This window comes from Piliocolobus tephrosceles, chromosome 5, assembly GCF_002776525.5.
Source record: "Piliocolobus tephrosceles isolate RC106 chromosome 5, ASM277652v3, whole genome shotgun sequence".
Lineage (NCBI taxonomy): Eukaryota > Metazoa > Chordata > Mammalia > Primates > Cercopithecidae > Piliocolobus > Piliocolobus tephrosceles.
The window spans coordinates 100,961,259-100,984,359 of NC_045438.1; the positions used below are offsets into that span (position 1 = coordinate 100,961,259).

The window sequence follows — 23,101 nt, forward strand, 5'->3', positions numbered from 1 at the left end:
CATACAAAAGGCTGAAGTTAAAATCATGCTCATTCACCACTGAGGCTATTATTTGCTATCAGTTTCTCAGTTATGCACAATCTAACTTCACTCTCTTACTACAACTTATTCTTAGTTCTTTCATCCTCTCTCCCTGCTTATATGGAATGCAGCCAAGCTCAAATGTTATGCTTTTCCTCATTTTTGTCTACATTGTCCTGTGATTCTTAGAGTAACCTCCTCACTTTCATCTTGCAATTTCAATTTTTCTTAATGAAAAACTTGACTACTTAAATATTAGCCCACCTAAGTGAAAAACATATTTCACCTTCATTAGCTATTCATATTCATTCATCTGTAAGAAAAATACTTTTAAAACTGCATTACACAAAGAGATAACAATCAATATTCAAGTATTTATATATGTGATCTGTTCTGTAGAATCTGACAATAGAAATAACTTCATATGTTATTTGAAGGGTGAATATGATTCACCCTTCACAATATTTATTTTTTAGGATAAAAGAAAATAATATTAGTCTTATATGTTAATCATAAAAAATACATGTTTAATGACAGGAAAACAGCAAGTCACTTTTTCTAGTTCTTTAAAAATATTTTAATCGTGCAAAATCACCATAATGTACTCTAGCACAATGCTAAAATGTTACCTAAGATATAGTGGCTTTTATTAGTTTTACAGGATGTATATTTGGCAATAGTTATTAAAAAATAATTACTCAAAAGGAACTCTAACTCTATTATTTTAGAAACAATATTTTAAAATACAGCAGTAAGCAACAGAAACTATTGCTCTTTATACATTTTTGGCATAACACTGCCATACGGTTACAGAATTATAAAATAAGTATTTTATAGTACCATACAGATCCAGAAACTGGTTACAACTTCTACCACATACACATGGTATTGGTACTAACAAACATGCACAGCATTCTGTAATTCATACTGCAGTTGAATACAGAGCACAGAGAAGGCCCAGTGGCCACTGGAGAATCAGAGCTTATAAGTAAAACACACGTCTATGTAACAATTGTAGCCATTTTCCTGAAATACTTAAAACACAAGGGACATAATAGTTTCCAAAATGACATAATCTGCCATCCTTCTTCTTAGATAATACTAAAAAAGAAAGATTAACTTACTTAAGAAACAACTTAAAGCCCTTTTGAAAAACAGGAGGAAAATGCTTGTCAAAGGACCTAACATTTTGCTCTCATTTGTTTCTCACAATTATAATGCCACACAATACGCTGTCAGCTCTTGATGGTGTGGGAGTTACTTCACTCACAAACCACCTGTCACTAGTCTTTCTCTTATCTGCAGCCAGTCCATCAGTTTAACTTGTAAAACTACCAACTATTGCTACACACAGGCAAAGGAATTAAACTTGGTAGCTGGTCATTTAATTATATCTATCAGTCTACTGGAGGGCTTCAAAGCAGAGTAGGTGGAATTCATGGTTCAAATCAGAGTATTAATGGGATCTGTTTGCACACCAATACCTGATCTCCTTGGCACAAATACAGAGCTGATTCTTAAAGCATGTCCCCACAATAAAGTTTTTCTTAATCATTCGTCACCTGCTTCCAATAATTCTGGCACTTACACAAACTTATCAAGGGTTTTGTCTTTATTTCTGTAGTGAGTTTCCTGTTGCTGTTTCTAGACTTTTATTTCATTTGTGTTTTATTTTTCTTCACATGAAACAAAATCTGTTAGCACTGGAAAAAAATGTTCATTTGACTAATGAGTGCAGAACGTAAATGTTTCTTAGTACCAAAACTTATTATCTATCTAATTTCTCTAGTTAATGTAAATTGTTACACAAACTATAATTTAAAAAGTAAAACTATGACAAACCCTAAAGCTTAAATATTTTTAGAAAAAAAAGGTATTTTAGCACAGTAAGTGACCATTACTGCCTTTTCTCTGAATCATTTTATAAAAAGAGATTTTATATTAATATACAGCTATGAATGAACAACTTCCCTCATTTTTTAAATTAAATAAATAAGGGTGAGGGAAAAACTCATATTTCAATGTTTCCCAAGATCGTTAAGATGTAACTACAATTTACTAGTGCCCAACTTCTCACAATTTTCTAAATAACTACAAAATAAATTATAGCAGGTATTTTATGAGAACTGATATCCACCAAAATTGTGTATGGAGTCCACGATGGCCCATCCTCCCCAGAAGTCAGAGCTCACAGTGCCCAACACCCTCATTATCCAGAGCGGAATCTGAGGACCCATCATGCCAGTGGAGAAGGGTGGAGCCCAGCACTGGCATCACCTTCCTGAGACACCTACACTGATTCTTGTCCCTTCTCCCTCTCTGAACTCTACTTCCAGCCAGTTTGGGTCATAATACAAAACATTTCATTGTATTCTCCACATGAAAACTTTAATTCAGGAAAATAAACATATTAAGAGGTTATTTCCCTCAAATAACTGAAACAATAAACTTCACAACAGAATAAGAAAAAAAATGACAAAGAACACTCTCTGTAATCTAGGAAAAATGCAAAAACAGTGCTTTTTACATGATTCTAATGAGACTATGGCATAAAAGTTTTTCAAATTAGCTTCAGATTTCTCCAACTGCCTACTGGAATTAAACTTTTAATAATTTCTCTAATATAATTCTATTTCTGCATCCGTCTACATCTAAGAAGAAGCAAAACAGAAATAATACTTGTAGTAACTAAGGAATGTTTAAAATGAAAATTGGGCTATGTAGCTAAACTACCAAAAGCATAAATAAATGTAACAGACAGTATAGTTAGTCTTTCTTACTCTAAACACTTTTTGTCAAATATAACACATTGTTGAATATCATGGTGAGAACACTTCTTTATGAACTGATGCTATCGTCCCAAACAGCAACTTCTCCAAAATGATAAAGCACCAACTAAATTTCATTAAAAGAACTGATATTCATGGTTTAGAAAGTTCCCAATGATGAGATTTTATAATGGAGTAAAAATGTAAACTTCTGAATGAATACCATTTACATTTGTTAAGGCACATCTGGATACCTCCAGACATTCATATTTATAGCTATATTATTATTAATTTCAATAATAAGGGATATCGAAAACCACATTCTGTCCCTGAACACAATCTGCTGGGTGGGTTGGATAACTAGTACTCCCTGTCACCCGAGAGATTACCCACACAAATCTGTTCCTGTAATAAACAGTACAAAACTCAAAGAGAAGCCAGCAAATGTACAATCCTAATTTTCTAGATCCTACATTGACCCAGGCTATTTTTCTCTACAACTTCACCTACATTTAATGATTCTAGCGTGTCTAAATACAGCCTACCTTATACTCAACACATATACCCCAAATGAGAGAGGGGAATTTCCTAAGTGGAAAACAAAATAGAAATCTTCAAAAACATTCCTACAAAAGAGGATCGCCACTCACCCCAAACAGACATTAAAGACCTGTAGATGTAGTTACAATCAAGCAAGATCAAGAATATCCTTTATATCTTAGATTAGAAAACAAAGCTTTAGAAGAGCCTCAATTATAGTTTTAAAAATGCTTGATTACTCAATATGGATGAATACTCAGCCATAACTCTATTATAAACTTGAAAATGTAATATTCAAACAATTAACCAAATATTCTCCCCCCCCCCCCCCCACCTTGATTAAACCAATTTTTGACCACTCAATGTTGAGGTTCATTTACTACTATGATTTTTCAAAGACTAACTCAGATGTAACACTGTACTGCTTTTCCTTTCCACCACATCATACTTTCACTCAGATTAAAGTATAAAAGCTAGAAGCAGGATAGGTAATTTTATATGAGAAAATATGAAACAATGACTATGACAGGCATTATGGCATTTTCGTATGTTTATATTTTTAATACTTAGCAAAAAAATACTTAGAACTTCTCTAGTAACTCCTGAGTTGTAGATTTTATTTTCTCATTGACGCTGGAAAAAAAGTAGTCCCAAAACCTAAATTCAAAATAAAGCTATACAACATAATTTTTGAGTTGACAACCAGACTTGATTTAGAGAAAGTAAACATATTTTCAACTCTATCATTAATCTTTTGAATTTCTTATGAGATCGAGCATGAAAATGTATAATGGTACAATTATAAACTCATGTTATAAACTCTCTACTGTACAGAAATATATCTTATAACTATATGTCACTTTACAGTATTTCAAAATAGTTTCACATAATCTCCTTTGATATATGAAAGCACAAAATATTAGAAATGTTCTAGACTAATCAAGCGATATAACATCTATTTGCCATGAAATGCAAGTTAGTATTTTATCAATAGCCAATATTTAGTATCCTTGTACTCCACAGTACAACAACAATAAAGACTATAGATTTGTAAAGATCCAGTAATATTTTTAGCTATTTGGTCATGCTTCACTGCATTTTTTGTAACAGCTTCTCAGTGAATTTCCGCAAGCATGTCATAGTTTTTAAAAATACAAAACATAGGAGTCAAACCCAGAGAACTGTTTCATATATAAGACACACATAAATACATATCTATAGATCTTATTTAAAAAACTAATATACAAAGCATTAATAGAAAAAATTCTAGACACTCAATGTTTTTCTCCAAAAGGAATGATATCCTTTTACTTGTTCTCCACTGAATGATTATAAGTTATTTAGGGATTAAATGTAAGAAACATACTATTATATGTGAATATGCATTTTAAAACACCATAGTGGGAAAAGGCCACTATTTAAGATGGATGCCAGGAAGTTTTCCCCTTGAGACTAAATATTCTCAAATTTAATGGTACAATCTAATCAAAATCCCTAAGTAGGAATAGTATTCTTAAAGGTAAATTGCTAAATGAAATGTTTTTACACATAAGGGCTCTAATATACTATAATTTCTAAGTAATTCAGATTATATTCATTGATTTTAGTATCTGGTAACTATTAATATCATAATATCTGGTCACAGTATTTTAATATTATGCATTTAGAAAATGGTCTGAACACTTTATCATCTATATAAAATTGGTAAGTTATTTTGAATTAAATTTTGTTTCTACAATTCAGCCTAATTTGACAATCGCTTCTCATCCTGTAAACCGTGTAGAACTATTTACTGAGCTCTATGGAAACACAGCTACAAGCACCACATAAGAGTGTCCATGTTTTTCTTGCATGTAAAATAGAAATTGAAATGCAAAAGCTGACTGCCAAATCCTAATACTCACAGAACACTAGGAAAACAAAAACTGGCATATTATGGGAACTAAAAATGAGAAAGTGTTCCATACTATACTTATTGGAATACAACGTACAACAAAAGTGCTACTGAGATTCATATAAAAAATTAGAGTTAAGCAACTGGCATGTTTCATGTAAACTTCAAAGCAGTAAAATCATATTTCTAGAGGCATACTGTAAGTGTGATTATTTTCAAGAAATCCATTGCAGAAAATGTAGATCAATAGAGGCAACAGAAGATGATGTGTGATATGAAGTAGGACATATTACAAATTCCCTAGGGGAATAAAATGAATAGAACTTTTCTTAAAAGCCTAACAAAAATGTTAATTCATTTCTAAATGAAATAAAGTATAAATGTTTCATCTATTCATTGCTTTAACCATATTTGTATGTATGCTTTGAAGTTCTTATCACAGTGTCTTTTGATTTATAATAATAATTAGTAATAATATAGAAAACAAAATTGTTCTTAATCAGTGCTATGTAACATAATAAGTGCTTACTAGAGTTGCATATATGAACTTTTAAATTTGTTCTCAATTTTGAAGTTTGGTAACTTAGAGATGCACAAAACTATACTTTTGTAAAAAGACACATTTGAGCTAAACAACATTACTAATTTCATAATCCATAGAACACTGACATATTCATGGTTTAAGGAACTATTGTCCTGTCCACAGTGCAAGAGGCATGCCTTTTAAAAATGAGTAATTTCTTATTTTTTAATTCTTCAGTCATTTACATTCAGAATCAACCATCAAATTTATATGGAACAGCCACAGAGAGCAAAGTTCTTGTCTTGAACTTTTCAATCAAAATGTGTTTTTAAGCACTTAATACTGAAAACAGTGTTATTAATTTAAACAAAGCAAAATCTTGAAGTCATACAATTAGAAGTCCCACACTGTTCCATGTAGATTTCAATATAGATCATCCTAACGTACACAGTGGTCCCTTGATATCTGTAGGGGGTTGGTTCCAGGACCCTCTGCAGTTACCAAAATCTAGGAATGGTCATGTCCCTTATGTAAAATACTTTAAATCATCTCTAGATTACTTACAATACCTAATACATACAATATAAATGCTATGTCAATAGTTTTTATACTGTATTGTTTAGGGAATAATGACAAATAAAAGGACTGCACATATTTAGTAGAGATGTAACCATCCATTTTTTCCAACAAATATTTTCAATCTGCAGTTGGTTGAATCCACAGATGCTGGACCCCTGAATATGGAGGGCCAACTACACTAGAAACATACATGCTAGCTGAGAAAGATGGTGGCTTAAGGACATGGAAAGAGGCAAGGAGGTGAGGACAGCAGGACTGACAGATAAGCTGGGGAGGTCACAGTTCCACAAGGACATCCATTTCACTTATCAGAATCTACAAATAAACACGTTGAGGTACTAGAATCAAAGAATCCAAATTAGTTTCTGAATACATTTGAAAAGATCAAACTCTTACAGTTAAAAAAAAAATTAATCAGCCGGGCGTGGTGGCTCATGCCTGTAATCCCAGCACTTTGGGAGGCTGAGGCGGGCGGATCACAAGGTCAGGAGTTCGAGACCAGCCTGACCAACATGGTGAAACCCCCATCTCTACTTAAAAATACAAAAATTAGCCAGGCGTGGTGGCACATGCCTGTAATCCCAGCTACTTAGGAGGCTGAGACAAGAGAATCGTTTGAACCCAGGAGGCAGAGGTTGCAGTGAGCCAAGATCATGCCACTGCACTCCAGCCTGGGCAATAGAGCGAGACTCCGTCTCAAAATAAAATAAAATAAGGTAAAATAAATCCATAAATCAGGTAAAGGTGTAGCAATCCAATGAAATTATCCTCTTGATTTCCTTTGTGTAGACTATAATGTCTCAAAAGGATGTATTTTGCATACCAAATACTACATGGTAATTTCTAGACACTCTGAAAATATTTTCAAAGTAATTATTATACACAAAATTTGAAAATTCACATCCTAAAAGCATTACAGAATACATTCATTTATGGGGTCTTATCTTAAATCTCCTTATTAGTTATTGACTTCATTGTCATCCAAAATAAAAAAACAAACAACAACAAAATGCTTATGACAGAAATCACAAACAGATGGCTAAAATTTAAAATTGACCTCGTCTCTGTTCTTTAGGATAAATGATACAGTAGTTTTTTCCTCTCTAACCTAAACTGGCCTGTGGGTTTTCTGATAATTCACTGTGCTAGTACAACATCATGGCAATTTGTATCTCCAGGATTTTCACTGTCTTGGTTATGATTTTCACCTTCTTCATTATTTTCAGGAGATACACTCTCCTTTTTTTCTGTGGGATTAGTACCTGTTTTTTCGGGTTGAGAATTCACATTCTCAGCATTACTGTCCTTCTCTGTATTTCTTGGCTTGGCAGCTTCATTGCTGGGCTCTGGGCTGGGCCTGTCTGTCTCTTCCACAGGCTCTTTTGGTGCCACTTTTTTTTCTTCAGCTGTTTTGCTATTTAAATGAACAGCTGAGGAGGAATTTTTGGAGTCCTTGGCTTTTTTGTGCATAGAAGTTTGACTGTTATGACTGGAGGCGAGAGGGGAAGACATTTTCTGGGCTTTGCTTCCCTCCGACTGTTCTTTTCGAGGCGGCCCCCAGATAAAGTTCTCTGAAGGCGTGTAGTGTTTCTGGGCAAACCGCAGGAGCTTTCTCCTTTCTCTTCTGTCTCTAATTGTATAAACAAAATACTCTAGAGCACTCTGCTTAATATTGGGAATAGTATTCTCCACAAGAGCTTCATGAAGAATAAATTTCACAAGAGGAGATTTAAAACTTTCATATCCAAGCTCACCAAGGCTTTTAAGAATACGAGTGATTCTTAAATAGTTGTGCTGGGACCTGGAAGAGAGGATTGAATAAAATGAGTGGGGGAAATCAGGTGTAGAAAGGCAGGAGAATGAAAACTATTGGGAAAATATTTTTTATGGAAATGTAAGCCATGGAAATTTGCCGTGTAATGACTTTTTAACGCCATATTTGATACCATTAAGAATAATCCAGAGGGTATTAAATCCTTAGGCCACAATGTAACGTCAATCTATGTGAAAGTCAAATTTATAAAATAAACTTCCCTTGTCTATTGAGTTCTTCACATTAGAAAAATATTTAGATTTAAATTTATTACCACTGTTGAATTGTTGTTTATTACCGAAAATACACTGAAGATGAATTTTCTAACAGAGCATTTATTTGCACCAACATCAGTGTACTGTACTCATCACAGGTAACCATTGCTAAACATAAACACATTAGCTAACAGCTGACTGGTGCAATTTATAGTGCCAGCTGATCAGCAAAATCCACCACATAAGCCAACTCATAAGGAGGGTGGCAAAAACCACTCTACTTTGCTAGAACAGTTCTGACAAAGGATACAAAACTGACTTATTTAGCAGAGCACAGTTTAACAGTTAAGAGCATGGGCTTTGGAGTCAGACCCAGAGTTCACACCCTGGCTCTGTAACTTACCAGCTAAGTGCAACTATGTTTCTCTGTGTCTCAATATCCTTAACTGTAAAATGGGGAAAAGTGCCCAGGACTTACTGGACTATTCTAAGAATCAAATGAGATGATACACATGCTCGGTATAAAGAACTCAGTAAGTACTAGATACTATTTAAAACTATTAGTATTATAATTTTAAGATACGAGATTAGGGACCACAATATTTGTACCTATCCCAACTTAACCTAATTTTCTTCAATCTCTGGTCATTCTCTCCTCCTCTTTCCCTATCTGAAGATTTTAAATCTTATTTCTAATGGCCTTGATTCCAAGGGTACATTTTCCCCCAGATTACACTAACATCTTTCTTCTCTATCACAAAACTAATGCCATTACTGGATGAATGTTTGCCAAATCTATTTTGTCACAATTCATAATGTAACTCCCCAAACTCACTCAGCTCAATCTTTGCTTTATTACACATGCCTTGTCAAATTCTAAAAGAATCATCAGCCACATGTATTAATCATAGGTGTTGTCAACAGCCCAGGTATTTATTTACCCAATATTGCCACATAACCATAACCATCACTTATTTCTAACTTCCTAAAGCCTGTTTTATACCTCAGACACGGAAATTTCTGCAAACATTATATATACCTGTCCTAGCTTCCAAAAATGCTTAAAGATTTCATTTTGAAATAGTTAGCAAATTAGTTGGGAAGCAGGGATAAAGATGTTGATGAATTAAGGGATGGCAGGGTATGGTTCCATGGTCTTATGTTTCAATGAGAACATTTCTTTGCACAAAACAAAAACCTTATTTCAGACTAACCAAACACTGGAAAAGCTAAGCCCAACAGTTGATTATCTTCATCTTTCTGGATGTTTACTAAAAAATTATTGTCTTAACATTCAACTCTGAAGCCCAGAGGGTAAAATGCAGCACAGATGTCTCAGTTTTATACATCTGTATTTTTAAATAGGAAGTAACACACTTGAGACAATACAAATTTGGGTACAGTTAAGACAATGTATCACTAACAGCAGCAGCAACTTAGTTGTTACATTCCTGTGGAGTTTGCATACTCTAAATACTTAGTGACAAAACCTTGGGCAATTCTGCTTCATATGTCTGTGAGAAAAAGATGTATAGAAAGGTGGAAGAATTCGTTTTTTAAAAAAGAGGAACTCTATGACTAAAGAAAATTTACTATATTTGCAACCAGCTCAACTTTATATAGCCAATCCTAGATGAATGCTGAAGTTAAAATTTCTGTACACATTTACTATATCTATATATTCTCCAATTAAAAATATTTATATAAAAGTATAAAAGGACAAAAACTTGGGTTAAAAAATGATGATGAGCATCCTAGAACAAAACTACAAAATAAAGCAATTGGGTATTTCAGTATGACTTGTAATAAATGTCATAGTGAAAGACTAAATGGTATAGAAGAGACTGGCTAAAATCCTTATTGTGTACAAACCATCTTAGGATTACACAATAGGCAAAAGAAAGAAGCTGAGGTTCCAGACAGAGGTTAAGGGTAGCAAATAGTGTTGAAATTGCAGGAAGACTAGGGAGGTAAAGAGAGAAGACATACAAGGTGAGAAGTAGGAAACAGAAAATAAAAGTTAAAAGGCATCCCAGAGTCTAAATGATTCAGTAATCCAAGTTGATTACAAACAAAATTGAAAACACAGTCTAGTGGTTGGTCCATATATTTGTACTCTCATGTTTGAAAATATTTTGCCTCTTTTAAGGTCAGTTGTTCACTCAATGTTATTTTATTTCACCTTGATTCAATATTTTCCTCTGCTTAGCTACTATAAATATATTGAGTTCCCTGCCTACTCTAAACTACTCAAGATGCTATACACATTAAAATACAAATAAGTTACGACATTTAACAATAAGTCAGAAAAGGACCCAATTGAAGAAGAAAATAGAATAGACGTTTTCATAGAATCCTCTATCATTTGTTCAAATCTAGTCAGTAAAGATGTTTTGCAACTAAACTAGAGAAGAAACAGCATGTTTTCTGGCAGATTCTCAGTTACAGTTAATTCACAGCTCGAAAAGCTCTATGCTGACAATAGGTGGCAGAAAGAAAGGATGGGGCACAGGAGTGAGAAGTGACTTAGCTCAGGCTCCCCTCCCCTGCCTCAACCCTGGAAATTGTTTAATTAAAGCCTTAAAAAGAGATTCTGTTTCCACCTATAAATCAGAGGATATGACAACAAAACTCCAAGGAGGATTTAAGCTGAAGACCATATTTTATTCATCATTTATTCATTCAATAAAAATTAACTAAGCAAGATTGCTATTCCAACCAAAAATAACAAGTTTGAGGTGAGTCTCTAAACTGGTAGTTGTTATATACATGAAAGATGAGGTACTATCAAATCCTTTCAAAAGATTTACTTTTGCTGTCTTTCATGTCAATAGGCTGCTTGCATGTAGTTCTTTCACAGTGTAACGTAAGTGTTTAGAAACTTTGTCCAGAGCTACCTACCTGCATTGCTTAGGTAGAGGTATATATACTTATGCTTTAAGTGCCCTATATAAGTCAAATTTAACTTCAGTTGTAAGTTAATGGGTCTTCTAGTCAGGAACATAAAGCTTTATGTCCATATCTTTAGTGTTTTAGTACAAATTACCATTTTAATATCATTGATTATAAGTAATAAAGTAAAAAGAAGGCTTAACATTAATATTTATACCCATCTTACCAAAGCAAGATGAAAGTTCTATAAAAACACACAAAAAAATAGTTAACTGGTACACAAAACTCAGACTGCTGCGGCCAAAGGAAAATTCCTTAGGTTTTAATTTTTTTGCTCTTAGTATTTGCTCAGTTTAGCTAATTATAATATGCTTAAAAGTACTTTAAAGCTGGTGGCTGTCTAGGTCAGCATTCATAAATAATACAACTATGATTAGTTTAAATGTAACTATAATTCGTTAAAATTTAACTATAAAAAAGAAACAAGTTTGCATATGAAGAAAATATTAAGAAAAATACACTTTGGTTATGAGCACTAACAGAAGTTATAAACATCCACCCAAATGAATACAGCAAAACAATTCCACATAAACTATGTTAAAATGTTCATAAGTTTTGGGACTTATTACCCAAAAATGATTTTTTTGTTTTTTACCTTAATATAGTGAAGACAAGTGTAATTTTCTCTCTGTTTTAGTAAAAAGTATGGACCCATCTCATTCTTATAAAATGATTTTTATCCATCATAGGCTTAATTCATGCATTTAAGAAGGCATCAGGCTTAGAAATAGATTATGCCCCAAGAAGCTTACAGCCTACAAGAAGGGATACACAGAATTGTACACAGGCAGTAACAATAAACTCCGAGAAATGTGGCATACGGAGGAGGGTGAGAGGCAACATTTGGCTGTGGGCAATAGGAAGGTTTCAGGGAGAAACACATCTGAAACTGAATAGCTGTGTTTCTACCTAGAATTTTGTTCCTTTTTGTTGTTGTTTTGTTTTGTTTTAGAATGTGGTACAGGAATGTAATGCATTTCAGACTAGCTTTTGAATCCAGATTCCTGGGCCTATCTCGTCTGTTATTGTTTCTGTGTTTCACAGAGAACCCTGACCAAGGGAAAATAACTATGCTGGCCCCTGATTTATCACAGGGGCTTTACTTACTCATTCAGGTGCTGAAATCTTTCCTGCCAGTTAACAGCCCGAGCAACATTTCCAGTTTTATCAGTCAGTTTTATTCCAAAAAATTCTAGCATCATTTTATAAGCCAGGAGAAATCTTCTAATCGCTTCTTTTGTTTTTTTGAATTCCTAATATAAAAAGTGAAAAAAGTCAACTGAAATGATTCAGGAGCTATAAGGACAGTCAAATAGCAATATTATTTGGCCACCCTGTATAAAATGAAATGAGTTTGCATTACCTCAATTTCATACGTAGTTAGTTCTTTAGCATAGAAGTTCAAGCCTTGTTCTCTCAGGGGGAAAAGCCTATTTTTTAAAAAAATAAAATTTTTCTATGAAGATTGGGAAACATACATGATTAAATAGGACATGGTTCAAGACAGATAATATGTAACTGACCATTGAATGTAAGTGTGGTTGTGCTCCAGTTTTTCATAATCTCCTTTCCATTTATTTAGAACTTCTTCAATGTAAACACCTAAATAGTGAATATTTAAAAATGAATCAGACATTTAAAACATTGTGAAGGCATTTTAAGACTTGAATCACTTGAGTTTTATATTAAAACTTGTTTAAATTTAATAATAGCACACAAGAATAATGCTTTTAAAAAGATGAATACCCTATGCCCATATATTCAGTTATGTGATAAATCTAATTTAAAAAAAATAATAGCACCTCAAATTGCAGAAGGCTTTGTTGGGCAATGTACTCTAAAGCAGAGCTGGGCAAACTGTGGCCTGACAGCTGTTTTGTAAGTAAACTTTTATCGGAATATAGCCATGCACATTCATTTATGTACTGTCTATGGCGGTTTTTGTACTACAATAGCAGAGCTGTGTAGTTGCAATACAGACCCACTGTCCCCCAAAGCCTAAAATATTAACTATTTGCCCCTGTACAGAAAAAGTTTGCCAATCCTTGCCCTAGGAGTTATATAGTTCTTTAAATACTAGATTGGTTCAAAATGAAATGCATCCTAGGGAAAAAGAAAGAAAGGGGAGTAGAAAGGGAAGAAAAGAAATGAGAAGGAGAAAACAAAGAGGAAGGAAAGGGAGAAAAGAAAAATATAGGAAAAAGTTGTAAGTGCTTACCCAATACTGTGCCCATATTACATAGAGTGCACATTATCTAGCTTAGTCTTTACAGAATGCTCCCAGTGTTATGATCCTCATTTTAATAATGAAGAAACTGGGCGATTTGTTCAAAGTTACACACTAGTAAAAAAAGTAAATCTTGGAGTGCAACATAGATCTTTCTGGTTCCAAGAAGTAAGCCCTCTTTACCCCATCCATTTTTCTCCTACAAGAACTCACAAAAACAAAATCCTCCTGGTTCCTATGTCTGTCAAAGTCCTTACAATTGACTAGTCATTCAGTCAGTCTTGTAGGGAAAAAAAACCACAGCAATATAATATTTCTCCAAACATAACTCATCTCATTCTTGTTTCCTCCAGAGATCACCAGTTTACAGTAGAGGCCCACTCTCGGAAGTCTTGGTAAAAAGTTGTTTTGAATCATATTGTTGGCTTTATTGGCATGTTGAAACCATTTACCTCTGTAATTTTCCATTTGTTTTCCTTTCCAATTAGCACTCCTCCTGCCTGATAAGTGAAATATACTATTGCAAGATTATGCTTACTGGCAAGTAGTTTGTGTGTGTGCATATGTGCATGTGTGTGTATACTAGGGAGGAAAGTGAGTTAATATAATTTATATAATAAACTAGGATAACATTTTATGTGACTTTAGCTAAAACTTCTGACCCCCACCAATCATAAGATTTCAAAATACACTTTATAATAAAGATGAACAAAAATTCAATATATTGCTTGAAATTACTTTTTAAATTAATATTTACAAAATAAATTCCCTAGTAGAAAAAAATAGAGTTAAATACTATCATAGTTTTATGTTCAATATTTTTAATACGTGAAGGCATTCCTTTAGGAAAATTGTATGAAATTCAAATCAGACTCAAATTAACAATCTATCATTGCATTTTTTCAAAAGATTTTTTTCTACCCCCAGTCCTAACAAAATGAATAATTTAGCCAATATTTTTCCATTAGTAAATAAAGCAGCACATTTCTATCATTAGTAAATATAACTGTGCAATTTTATCCAGAGGTTTCCCTCCACATCACAGCAGACTTTTGGGATACCAGAAAGCTAAAGACAAGTAGATCTGGCCACGTCAACAATGTTCTCAAATATTAACTCACACTGGTAGGTCTGCCGGTATACAATACTGGGACTCCCTCCTCCCAAACTCCATCCAGGCTTTAGACCTCTTGCCTCGAGTTAGTTCACCAAAGAATGCAAGGTCCTGCCCCTTGAAAGCCTTGCAATCTATCACCTTCATTCCATGACTCACAGTGCTGTGGAACTGGCTCAGTTTCCACTGAGAGCAAATAGCAGAAGCCAGGGCAGTATGACCACCTCACACAGAAAAGGGCTCTTGGGAGAGAAGCCAGCTTTGCTAGAGTGACCTAGATAAAATTAGGATGACCACCATGAACCACAGCATGATGCCTCAATGAAATATGCAATGTTGTGGTCATATTACCATAGCAGCTGCATCTTCTCACTATGGGTTTGGAAAATATCCTAGGAGAGCAATTGCAGAGTTGGGAAGGACACAAGTGTATTTGGCAGAGTTGGATGGAGATCTACTGTATCTGCAGTTCCCTTCCCAGAATATTGGAACTCCAAACAGGAATTGCTGTAGATTCCTGATACCTGAATCTGAAAACTGACAGGAAAGATAATTCTAAATACAAACAGCACTTTTCAGTCACATGCTAAATAATTTTCAGCTATGGTACAATGGAAAGAACAGTGGACTCTAGAACCTGCAATCAAGTGACCTAAGCTTTAAGTCCTAGTGACCTAATCTTTGACATGAGAAAGCTGAATTTGATCTTCTCTACTGTTCCTTAATTACCTAAAATTCTGTGGTCTATACATCTCCTCTCTCTTCCTCGCACAAAAATTGTCCCTACTATCTTTCAGATAATAGCGATGTAGACAAGGAAGATACCATTAATCCATAGCTCTTCCTCCAGAATTTACCAAGTGCATGCTCACAAACCTATGGTCTAGGATGTGGGGGACACATTAGACTGCATAGCAAAGTAAATCCAATCAATGGAACAAACCACAAAATAAACAAAGAATAACCAAGTGTATGTGATTATTTAAAGTGCAATTTATCAAGTAGTACATTACTCACCATCTGGCTTGAATGGAATTTTATTCTTATAAAAACGAAGATTGCTCAAGTCATTTTGATATCGGATATCTTTGAAGTTCTGCTAAAGGAAAAAATAAATCAGTCTCTAGCACATAGAAATACAGTAAAGGTACAAGGACCCTTCGTGCATGTTTTCTCAGTGGCACCATAAAAATTTAAAAACAGAAGGAGAATAGTTTACATTTTAGAACATAACATTCTATACTCTTACTGGGTACTGGTGTCGGTACTTGTACAAATCCCTCGCAGCATAAAAACTTCTCTTTGGTTTGGCAGTTGCTTCAGTGGAATCACCACCCTGAAATAAAAAGTGAAACTCTGTTTATATGTTGACGCAAGATAATTTCACAAAGAAATTTCCAGAACAAACTTATAAGGAAGAGCCATAAAGAAACACTGAAAATTGTCAATCTGTTCAGATTAATGAAAATATTATAAATGTTCCTTTAATAACGCTTACTAGCAATATTTCTTAGGGTCCTGTTTTTCTTATTTGAACCAATAGTATTTGTCCTAAGATATATTACTGAAAAAAACACTTTATTATTAACCAAAAACCGAAAGAGGCCAATGTTATTGATCAATAGCCATCAGAAATAGAATTCAAAAGGAATTCAATACATTTATTTACTAGAGGATTATGCAAGTGATTCTATGATAAAACTTACTTCAGAATATTTTACATAATATTAAGAATGTGATAAGATACTAAATCAATTCTGCAAAGAAAATTTTCATTAAATTTGCAACATTTAGCTGTACTTGGAAGTCAAGTAATATTTATGAAAAGAAAGGATTTTAAAACAAACTATCTTTCTAAACTCCATCCTTTATAACACCATGACAGGTACACAAAGGCATGAATAATCATCTGTTCACTGAATAATACAATGTGATATAAACATTTAAAATATATGCACACAAAGCAATAAAATGCTCTTAAATGGAATGATGTCCGATTGAAATAACTTATATGTAGAAGTTTACTCATACTATTTAAACTCTAAGCAAAATTCCTATCATCATGAACTGATTTTTAAAGTATAAGATGTGGGTTAATATAATCGATTTGCATTCCCTATATGTACTATTATAATGTATGAGAAAGTGCTGATGACACAGATGAAAAAGAAAAACTTTAGACCTTTAAGAGTCATTAAAAGCTTTGCCCAAATTCTTTTCTCTTCAACCCCTGTCCTCCATCTGTGTTGACAGATTGGCATCCTCTAAGTAATTTTCACACATTTTTGAAGTAGTGTGATTCTCACTATTACTACAAGTACCGAGTTACTTCAACACCAAATCTTCTGATGCTTAACATTAGTTACTCTGTCATGTTACATAAGCAAGGAAAAGCTTCAATTCTGGTCCTTGCCACAAGTTTCAAAATAGCTCTGCCTAGCAAATTTCTGAATCTATTTAGCCTGAGCTACAACCATATGAATCATCATCCTACATTTGTATAGAAAGCACTCTCCATTTACAAAGCACTTACATATATAGTGGAATAGACAACAAACAGGGTTGACAGTCAAAAGGCATTATTTCATTTGATTCTTAAAACACACCTGACTGACAGTTAATTAGTATTTCCATCTTAGAAACAAGGTATCAGGAGCTTAGACAAGTTGCACACCATCCAGAGTCCAGTGACAGTGCAAGAACAAGAATCCCAGGCTCTGGGTTCAAGTCCAGGTCTGAATCAATCTCAGTCACACTAAAAAATGAAGGATATATGGAAACCTTGGTGTAGTATCAGTAGCCCAAGACTTGGAGTCAGAAGACTAGGAATCTTAACGCTGCTACTTGGTATTTGTGAGACCTTAAGCAAATCATTTAGCTGAATCTTAGTTTTATCATCTCTGAAATAAAGCTAATGACTCATGCCCTACCTATTTCTCAGGATTATCATAAGAATGACTGTGTCCTGCCAGCATCTGCTCCTGCTCTTCCAATCCCTATTCCCTTTGGACTCTATCCAGACCCTTTTCACCTGCTCAGACAAGGATTCTGTTGTTCAATATTGTTCCTCTTTCCTGGATCATCAAAATTTTCCTCTCTTCTGGATCTCAAACAAACATGCTGCAGTATCTTTAATATTAAAATAAACATACAAAACATCCTTGACTCAAGCCTACCATCAATTACAGATCCATATATCTACTCCTTTTTTATAGTAGATCACCACCAAAGAATTGCCCATACTTTGTCTCCTTCTCTTCTTTCCCCATTTTCCCCTGACCCACCTTAATCAGGATTTTGTCCTCAGCACTCCAAAAAAATAGTTCTTGTGAACTTCACCAATAAATCTCCATCTTGCCAAACCATTTCTTAATGTTCACCTCAGGTGACTTCCCAACAGCACTGGGCCAATTAAAGCATCCCTCCTTCCTGAAACTGTCAGTATTTGGCTTACAGGATACTACACTTTCTTAGTTTACTTTCTGTCTCACTGGGCCCCCCTTGTCAGCCTTCTTTTTTGGCTCCTCCTCCTCTTCACACCCTCTAAATGGAGGGGTGCCTAGGGTCCTCATTCGTCATCACTCCTTGATAACCCCTTATCTTCCCATGCCTTTAAATACCATTGATTTCAGATGCTGAGGACTCTAGTCCTGGACTAAGTCTCCATTCATAGATGTAATTTAACTACCCAACAAATAATTAACTACCTAACAACTCTACTTGGATGTCTAATAGGATATCAAACTCAAGAGAATCTTTGATTTAACCTCCACAGCTGCATTCTCCCTAGACTTCCCTGTCGTGGTTAATGTCCCCATCATTTGTCCAATATTCAGAGGGACTAGGATGATGCAATGGAAGTGGTGTGAAGGAGTCAGTCTGGGATAGCTTTAAAAGTAGCTCCAGTATTACCTGCAAGTGGATTGGCTCTGAAAAATAGACAACAGGGTTGTCAGTCAAAAGGCAAAATTGAAAAGCAGATTTTTTGGGGAAGTCAGATGGTGATACTAACAAGAAAAATTAATCATTAAAAGGGAATAGGGAGGGCTGGTGTAGTCTACTAGTTACTGGGGTTGCAACTAACTGACTGAACATTATTAAAATGTTTTATATAGATGGACCTGGTAAGTTGGATTGAATCTTAGCTGGTGTTTTTTGATATTCCAAATTTCTGTAGGAGGTTACTTAATTGGGAGACAAACGGAAGAGAAAAACATGAGAATGCAGCATCTAATAATTTAATAAGATTGAATTAGCAATGCAAAACAACAGCAGCAAACCAGACACAGGGGCAGATGGAAATTCAGAATTCCACAGGTCCAAGGCGCTGATATCAGTGATAGACAGACTTGGGTTTGCATCATCCTCTCCTTCAATGATCTTGGGCAAGTTTTCCTTTCTCTCTAAGCCTCAGTTTTCCCTAAAATGGAGACCACACAGCAAACCCCCACCCCAAAATTGTAGGTCACTTAAATAACATGTTTAGCACAGAGCCTGCACTAAGACTTTTATGATTTTCTCCTCACCTAAATAGAGTTGATCATCAAGATGGTTGAGGCAGTGTTAGCTGTAATATTTCGGTTATGATTCCCCCAAAACCCTGTGGTCACATTGGACTTTGGGCTCCGTTTTCCCAATCTCCATCACCCCTAGCTGATAAAGAGAAGGGCCTAATGCGGAGCTCAAACCTGAACCACCTCTATCTAGGATGCACACTTTTTCAGGGCGCGGACTACATATTTCCTCCTGTTTAAAGTTCCTGATTATTTTCAGTGCATCAGAGGTTAAGGGGATTACGTATCTCTTGCCTAACCTCTCCTCCAAGCTGTATTAGTCAAACGGTTCAAACAGTTGGATCAACAAGTCTTCTGGTGAAATAAGATTCGTGAAGAATACCCTGAATCCTAGGTTGAAAGGCCTGAGTTGGGCAGAACAGTGACGTACGAACTTCAGATGGGGGCCTACACTTCTGACGGTTTAGACCCCACTGTAGGAGAGAGCGCTGGCTGCCTGCACTTGTAGCCCCACCTTATTCTGAGTAATTTTTGTTGTTGTTGTTACCAATAACACGGACTAGAGGGGTTGTCACAAACCTCTATTTTTAGACAGGTTCCTCCCACCCCACCTTCGCATAACCCAGCTGCGCTGCAGAGGCAAAGAAAACACCCATTCAAGTTGGGTTCTGCCTTGAGCCGTGCCCTCGGCCAGGCCCCAGGCCGGCAGTAGGAGGGTTCGGCGCTTTGGGCTCCTGCAGGCCCCCGGGCTCCACCTGGAGACAGGTCAGCCGCGGCGCGGAGGGGTCGGGTCGCAGTGGCGAGCAGCCCCCTGGCGCCCTTGCCCTCCCAGTGCGAGGGCGGTTTGGCACTTGCCCCTCTGGGGCGCCGGGGCGCCCTGGCCCGACCCGAAGCCACCGCTGGGCCGCGTACCTGCTCGGCGCCCGCCGCCTCGGCGTCCTCGTCCGGCGCGGAGCTGGCACGGGGCCGCCCGCCGGCTCGCTCCGGGGGCTGCGCGGGCTGCTCGGGCTCCTGCCCCGGGCCCTCGCTGCCGCCGCCCGGCCCTGGCTCCTCGGGCTCGGGCTCCGAGTCGGTCTGCCAGGTGGAGTCGCAGTCCTCCACGGTGGTGGGCTCGCGGAAGCTGACCCCGCCGAGCAGGTTGCCCATTGAAGAGGCGGCGGCGGGCGCGAGGCTGCGGGGCTGCGGGGCTGCGGGGCGCGGGCTGCGGCAGGCGCTCTACGGCCCGGGCATGGCCGCTGCGAGGGCGCTGGGCGGCAGCCTAGGCGCGCCCGCCCCGCACTGCCTCAGCGCGGCGAGCGGCGGACAGGCACCCTCGCGGGGAGGAGCCGGCGGCCCCGGGACCGCCGCCGCGCGCGCCTGAACCCGCCCATCCGGCTCCTTCTCCTCCCCACAAGCGGGAGAGGCCGCCTGCCCAGAGTCCCTGGGGGAGCCAACTGCGGCCCCCAGCCGAGGGCCGCCGGCCCCTGGCCGCGCCTTACTTCCCCGTTTCTCCCCGGAACAGCTGCCTTCACGTGGCCCCCGGCGGTCCCCGGAGTGGATCGGGGTCAGCTGCTACCCTCGCAGCCCGGAGCCGGGGGACGCCCTCCCGGGGCATCTCCCAGCTGAGCGGGAAGAGGGATCCCGCGCAGCTCCGGGAGCTTAGGACTGGCGTGGACGTGATGTCGAGGAGGTATCACCGTCAGCAGGCGGGTCCTGTCGGCACCCCCTCCCCCTCTCCCTGGTCCAGGAGGAAGACACTTTAGCTGCAGCAGAAGACAAAAGCTGATGGTGCTGGGCACCATATAAACAGGAAATCCCAGCTGCCACGACTGTACTTAGGGCAGCCACCTAGAGTGCGTGTGGTCTTAAAAAACTCAGAGCTATCAGTCACCTCATCTAATGAGCCTAACGAGCGAACGTCTCGTGAAACAAAAGGAATAGTAACAACTGGATGATCACATTGATTTGTGGGTAACCTTATACCCACTCCAAATTGGTGCTCTGGATAGGCAAAAATCTCGGAATCATAGAACATATGGCTGTTTCTAAGGGAAGAAGCCTTGGCCCTTTGGTCTCTCCTGCAAATGAAACAAGGAGGGAGAACTGTGTTATAGAAGTACTTTTTTCTTCTTCTTTCTTCCTTTCTGAGACGGAGTCTCCCTCTGTTGCCCAGGCTGGAGTGCAGAGGCGCGATCTCGGCTCACTGCAACCTCCACCTCCTGGTTTCAAGCGATTCTCCTGCCTCAGCCTCTCGAGTAGCTGGGATTACAGGCGTGAGCCACCGCACCCAGCCTGTAGAGGTACTTCAAGATAAGGTAGCATTATCAAATACGTGACCCAGAGGAAAGTGACTGTTGTAAAATGTGTCTTCTGACTTTCTAACTAGAAGGGAAGCCCAGGCAGCCCCCGTCTTAAAGTGTGTCTGTATTTACAGTGCTGTCAACTTGGTGGGTGCTCAGTAAACATTTGTTAAATATGGACCGAGAAAAACAAGCTAGATATTTGAAGATTAAACTGTTGAACTTGGAATGAATCGTTTCTTTTTAAATGTTTCATGAAGAAGTAGGAAGCCAAATCATGTTAGATGGACTGTTTCTAAGAGAAGAATCAGGTAAACTGTCTGCCTATTCCATGGATAAATCAGGATTACGTAAATGCTTCATGCATTGCAACAAGACATCGAGGCTGTGGCTCTGTCACTAATCAGTTTCTGACTTTAAGTAGGTCACATGAACCTAAACTTCCTCGTCTGTAAAATGAGACCAGATCTTTGGGATCCCTTCCAGCTCTGACCTTGTGTGATCCTATGACTAGGAAAAGCTCTGAAGCTAATAAGAAATAGACCCGGGATGCACAAAAAGACTTTTGGGGCCAGGTGCAGTGGCTCACGCCTGTAATCCCAGCACTTTGGGAGGCCGAGGCAGGCAGATCACCTGAGGTCAGAAGTTCAAGACCAACCTGGCCAACATCTGATGAAACCCCATCTCCACAAAAAAATACAAAAATTAGCCTGGCTTTGTGGCGGGCGCCTGTAATCCCAGCTACTTGGGAGGCTGACGCAGAGAATCGCTTCAACCTGGGAGGTGGAGGTTGCAGTGAGCTGAGATCGGGCCACTGCACTCCAGCCTGGGTGATAGAATGAGACTCCATCCCCCCCAACCCCCTGCCAAAAAAAAAAAAGACTTTTTGGTTATAATGGCTTAGCAGAAGATGTGGGGCAGCCACATACCACGGGAATCCAACTGCTCAAAGCTGGGGATTTGATTTTCCATTGGTAGAAGACCAGAACACATTGCAGAAGTAGATATTGTCCATCCAGCCTTAAGTGTTCCAAGATTGTTGATGTAGAAAGTCTAAGAATAGTTGTTGAGTCCCAGGCGCTCCATCAGTTGGTCTAGGTGTATGTAGATTAAAGTTGGCCACGTGTTCTTTGCTCTCTTCCCATTGAGAAGTAGTCTTATTCCTTACTCTTGAAGGAGCTGGCCTCAGTGGCTTGCTTAACTATAGAATATGGAAGTGATAGTCTAGGATTTTCTAAGTTGAGCCACAAGGAACCTTGCATTTTCCACTGGGGTCTCTTGGAATATTCTCTCTGCTAGCCCCACGCTGCCATGTAAAAAGTTCAGCTAGCTTGAGACTGCCATACTAGAAAGGCCACTTGTGTGTGGCCTCTGGTCATCCTCTGGTCATGGTACCAGCTGAGCCCTACCTTCCAGTACTCCCTGTTGGATTCCACTGTTTTTTTGTTTTGTTTTGTTTTGTTTTTTTAATTGAATCCTCCAGACCAACCCATCCACCATCTGAATCCCTTTCAGTGACCTCCGTCGATCCTACTTGGAATAAAGGGACTACCCAGCAAAGCCCTGCTCAGATTTCTGACCCACAGAAGAGTGAAATGCAATAAAATGGCTGTTGCTTTAGGTCACTAAATTTTGTAGTAGTTTATTATACATCAGTAGGTA

At 37.8% G+C, this 23,101-nt stretch overlaps 1 protein-coding gene across 6 annotated transcripts in view; it reads right to left on the minus strand.

Annotated features, from left to right (window-relative positions):
- The window catches only part of OGFRL1 (opioid growth factor receptor like 1), a 33,962-nt gene extending 13,138 nt beyond the window's left edge, over positions 1-20,824 (minus strand). For 4 of the 6 annotated variants that reach the window (XM_023195142.3, XM_023195141.3, XM_023195143.2 and 1 more), the window contains exons 1-7: positions 20,073-20,824; positions 15,896-15,982; positions 15,664-15,745; positions 12,829-12,907; positions 12,669-12,735; positions 12,413-12,558; positions 7,588-8,126 (exon numbers count right to left, since the gene is read on the minus strand). In XM_023195142.3, coding sequence (XP_023050910.1) covers positions 7,588-8,126; positions 12,413-12,558; positions 12,669-12,735; positions 12,829-12,907; positions 15,664-15,745; positions 15,896-15,982; positions 20,073-20,306 — 1,234 coding nt within the window. In that variant the 5' untranslated portion in view covers positions 20,307-20,824. Of the gene's footprint in view, positions 1-469; positions 8,127-12,412; positions 12,559-12,668; positions 12,736-12,828; positions 12,908-15,663; positions 15,746-15,895; positions 15,983-20,072 lie in introns of those variants that run through there. The other 2 variants (XM_023195140.2, XM_023195139.2) reach the window with 2 other exon arrangements.
- Positions 20,825-23,101: the final 2,277 nt, after the last annotated feature.